General features: G+C 46.0%; 1 protein-coding gene and 1 pseudogene across 1 annotated transcript; both read left to right on the top strand.

Moving 5' to 3' along the window:
* LOC102264686 (developmental pluripotency-associated protein 4) lies at positions 1 to 900 on the top strand. The gene has a single exon (XM_070388883.1). The coding sequence runs from the start codon at positions 1 to 3 to the stop codon at positions 898 to 900; it is 900 nt and encodes a 299-aa protein (XP_070244984.1).
* A 302-nt stretch (positions 901 to 1,202) lies between these two features.
* LOC102273631 (poly(A) polymerase alpha-like) lies at positions 1,203 to 2,668 on the top strand (annotated as a pseudogene).
* Positions 2,669 to 5,021: the final 2,353 nt, after the last annotated feature.

The following is a 5,021-nucleotide window of genomic DNA, read 5'->3' as shown; positions in this document are numbered from 1 at the left end:
ATGGAGAGCAGAAACAAGGAGAACAACTCCACAGAGAAATCTGAAGAACCTATGAGTTGCAGACTTACATCAGTAGAAGCTGAAAAGGGACAGGGAACTTCTGGTGAAGCAGAGATAGCAAAAAATTCAGCAAAGGGAACCAAACGAAAAAGAGATACAAAAAATAGCACAGCTTGCCGTCCAGGAGACATGTCACAGCGTTGTGACTGTGTGAAACCTCCGAAGACACCGACGCAGATCCCCATCCCCCCTCTACCTGCTGTCCTGCCGCCTGTCAACCTGGTCCATAGGGACGTCATTCGTGCTTGGTGCCAGCAGTTAAAACTGAGCACCAAAGGCCCGAAACTAGATGGATATAAACGACTCTGTGAATATGCTTACCCTCATCAAAAAAACATTCCTGCCACAGCACAGGAGGCCAGGATCCTGTCACTATCGAAAAGGATAAAGATAGAAAAGGGGGAACTACCACTGGAATGCTCTGTTGAGAGAACGTCTTCTGAAGGGGCTGCTCCTCCTGCACGGGGGCCGCCTGCCCTTGAGGGAGCTCCTCCGCCTCTTGAGGCAGTTGTATCAACTTCTGCCCCCGACTCGGAAGCTGTGTTTGCCGCCTGGAGCAGAATGACAGCCAGGGCCGTGAAGACGGAGTCAGTGCGATCGCAAGAGACTTGTGAGGTCCAGTGGTGTGTGGTCCACGGGAGAAGTCTCCCAGCTAACACAGAAGGCTGGGTTCGTTTACAGTTTCACACTGGGCAGGCCTGGGTGCCTGGAAAACGAAGGAGGGTGTCTGCATTCTTCCTGATACCATCTGGTGACTTTCCACCCCCACACCTGGAGGACAATATGCTGTGCCCTGAGTGTGTACACAGGAATAAAGTATTAACAAAAAGCCTGCAGTGAGATCATAATGCCAGTAAAAGTGTACAGCTATGATTATAATTAATGATAGAGAAGTGACTACAATCAACTCCACGGTGACTTTAGACAGCTGAACTCTGGGCCGCTCCACTCTCTATGCTTCCTGCTCCCGGAGTGCACAGCCTGCTTAGAAGGTTGCATCAAAAAGAAAGCCTGTGAACTTATGGGAAACAGAAGCAGAAGTGACTGTCTCTCCAAAGATGCCCAGCCCTAAGGGAGCAGAGGATAGAGATGGGGACATTTTAAAAATACTAAGTCACTGAGTGGAATTAATTTGCTTGAAAATGCCTCAGGTAAATCTCTACATTGAACAAAATGGGTCTTATAGGCAACAGTTGAAATTTGGTCATATACACCTTAACCAGATGTATCTGGTTAAGGTATTCAACTTTATCGTCACCAGGCATGGTACAAGCAAAAATGTGTTTCCTGACATGATACAATGTATCACTGACAATATTCTTGCCCCAAAGAATCTATTCACAAGGAAGTAATCAGTCCTGATTATGCCTCTTGTCTCAGCGTAATTAGGTGAGCTTACCATCATCTGGGTGTCAGCTACTTAGATGCATCCATCCATATGTAAATATTCACAACCTATGCACTTAAGTTGTCTATATTTTATGTATATGTGAGTTATATATAATTTTTTAAGTGTTCCAGATTGAATGATACATTATAGTGCCTCTAGTAAAAAGGCAACTAGAAAATTTTAAACTTAAAACTTTTATTTTAAAATAAAATACTCTAGGCCAGAGCAGGAGTGAGGTTGGACCAGGGCTGAGGCAGCCAAGGCCCCTCCTTCCCACATCAGTTGATCCTGCCCAGAGTATGCCTGGCTGCCGTTGCAGGCAAGCGGGGTGGAGTATGACTGGGCAGTGCCGCCGCTGAGACAAAGCTGTTTCCAGTTACAAAGCAGGGATCACAGCAAACACCCGCCACAGAAGCACTATGGCATTGCTTCTCCCTTCTGCTTAGCAGCCCCCAAGGAGACTAACTGCCTACTTACACAGAAACTAGTGGAGACTCTGAAGCCCTTTGGGATTTTTGAAGAGAAAGAGGAACTTCAGTGCAGGATTTTAATTTTGGGAAGATTAACCTGGTAAAAGACTGGATACGAGAAATCAGTGAAAGCAATAATCTTCCACAATCTCTAACTGAACATGCTGATGGGAAAATGTTTACCTCTGGATCTTACAGATTAGGTGTACATACAAAAAACTGCCAATATTGATGCATTGTGTGTTGCACCAAGACATGTTGATTGAAGTGACTTTTTCACCTCATTCTATGATAAGTTGAAATTACAGGGAGAAGTAAAAGATTTAAGAGCTGTTGAAGAGGCATTTGTACCAAGTTACCAAACTGTTTGATGGAATAGAGATTGATATTTTGTTTGCAAGATTAGCACTGCAGACTATTCCAGGAAATTTGGACTTAAAACATGACAGTCTGCTTAAAAATTTAGATATGTATAAGAAGTCTTAATGATTGCAGGGTTCTGATTTTATTGCAAATCAATGAAATGGTTTTACGAGATGTTTTACATCTAGTATCAAACATTGACAACTTCAGGTTAACCCTGAGGGCTATCAAACTGTGGGCCAAATGCCACAAAATCTACTCCAATATATTAGGTTTCTTCAGTGTTATCTCCTGGGATATGCTCGTAGCAGGAACTTGTCAGCTTTGTCCAAATGTGATAGCATCAACTCTTGTACATAAATTTTTCTTGGTATTTTCTAAATGATATGTGTTTAGATTATATTAAAATAAAGTTGATTATAGACTCTGAAAAAAAAAAAGACCTGGCATAGCCCAATAAATATTTTTTTTAAAAGAAGAATAGAGAAAAGCTCTTTGGAGTTGAACTTTGAAGGTCATGGGCTTCCCTGGTGGCTCAGAGGGTAAAGAATCTGCCCGCAATGCAGGAGACCTGGGTTTGATCCCTGGGTGGGGAAGATCCCCTGGAGAAGCGGATGGCTACCCACTCCAGTATTCTTGCCTGGAGGATTCCATGGACAGAGGAGCCTGGCGGGCTACAGTCCAGGGGGTCGCAAAGAGTCAGAAACGACTGAGCGACTAACACTTCCACGTTTTTCCTTTTGAAGGTCATCCGTGAGTCGATAAGTCTCAGTGGAAAATAGTGATAGAAGCCCAACCAAAGGGGTCGGGGGAGAACAGAGGTTGCGGAAGAGGGGCCCAGAACACTACAGAGGCAGCTCCAGTAAGAACTTTTCTATGAAGGGAAGCCAAACTTAGGTCAACAGCAGAAGGTTCAAGGGAGGATTTTTAAAGATGTGAGCATCTGAGGCAGGTTTATGTGTTGATGTGTGATATAGTCAGCCTCTCGGAGATGCAGCTTTTCCTTGTTGTGAAATGACTGAAACACCAGCGATCACAGGTTACCAGGAGAGTCACACCAGTTAACATGTCAAGAGGACACAGCGCTAGGCCTGCCTCAGAGCTGGGATTCAGAGCTTGTGAGCTCCCTTCCCTGAGCAGGAAGGCACAAGGCCAGCCGGTTCTCGCTGGTGGGGCGAGAGGACAGCCCTCGGTTCCTACATTCCGATTATGACAGAGGAGGAGAAGCTGGTGGGTGGAAGGCAACCAGATTGTGAACGGCAGGATTGAGAAATTGCAGGGGCCCCGTTGTGTTCGCCCTAAACACACACTCAGGGCTTTCTCTTCCGTTGGCATTGTTCCCAGAAAGGAGCCTTCCGCTCCAGACCCTACAATGGGGGTTTCTTGTCTGAACCACAGAACACGAGCAGCTTGAGTGGCTATTTGGTCAACTTTCCCAAGAGTGATGCCCAGGAGAGAGGCTCATCCTTTACCTCCAGTGCAGGTCTTTGAACCCAGCTCAAAGGGCTGCTTAGAGGGCGGGGACCACCTCTTCTAATTTACTCTGCTCCCACCGCCGGCCCCCCCACCCCCTGTGCCAGGGGAGGGGTTGGAGGTGTTTACTAAATGTCTATTCATGAAATTCACACTAAGGAGGGGGGCAAGGGGAGGGGAGGGAGTAACACTCGTGTTCAGAAGTCAGCGTGAGAGACCCCTTCTGATTGCCAGTCAGGGGGTCAGGGCAAGGATGTGTCACCATGGACATGGTATTTTAAATAAGGTTCCCAGAGGTTAAGGGTTTGCAGCCACTGAAAAGGGATTCTAGGCGGACTTGATCTTAGGAAAATTGGAGGGCAGCGCCACCCAGTGGTTAAAAATCACAGTGACTAGCTGCTGTGACGTATTTTCTTGGGCTCCAAAATCACTCTGGACAGTGACTGCAGCCACGAAATAAGACACTTGCTCCTTGGGGGAAAAGCCATGACAAACTTAGCGTATTAAAAAGTAGATACATCACTTTACCAACAAAGGTCTGTATCACCAAAGCTATGGTTTCTCCAGTAGTCAGGTATGGATATAAAAAGTTGGACATCGAGAAGGCTAAGCGCCGAAAAACTAATACTTTTGAATTATGGTGTTGAAGAAGACTCTTGAGAGTCCCTTGGACTGCAAGGAGATCAAATCACACAATCCTAAAGGAAATCAACTCTGAATAGTCATTGGAAAAACTGATGCAGAAGCTGAAGCCCCAATATTTGGTCACCTGATGCAAAGAGCCAACTCATTAGAAAAGACCCTGATGCTGGGAAAGACTGAGGGCAAGAGAAGGGGGCAGCAGAGAATGAGATGGTTGGATGGCATCACTGACTCGATGGACATGAGTTTGAGCAAACTCTGGGATGTGGTAAAGGACAGAGAAGCCTGGAGTGCTGCAGTTCATGGGGTCACAAAGAGTTGGATACGACTTAGCAACTGAACTACAACAAGCCCCTGTGTATTCTTAAAGGGTTATCACACGTGGCTGTGTCCAGGAAGACCCACCTGTGCGTTAGACCCGCTGCTCAGAGGCCCCTCATGTTGCCCACCTCTTCCAGATTTCTCTCTCCCCTTTTACAGGAGCTGAGGCTTCTAGCTCATGTCGAAGCAGAACAGATAAAAGATCCTGCTCTCAGAGAACTTGCATTTTAGTGGGGAAAAAGTATCCAAATACACACAACGTCAAGCGGTGATAAGTTCTCTAAGAAGAATAAAGCACAGCA

This window comes from Bos mutus, chromosome 19 (genome assembly GCF_027580195.1).
Source record: "Bos mutus isolate GX-2022 chromosome 19, NWIPB_WYAK_1.1, whole genome shotgun sequence".
Classification (NCBI taxonomy): domain Eukaryota; kingdom Metazoa; phylum Chordata; class Mammalia; order Artiodactyla; family Bovidae; genus Bos; species Bos mutus.
This window is presented reverse-complemented; position numbering and strand designations above follow the sequence as displayed.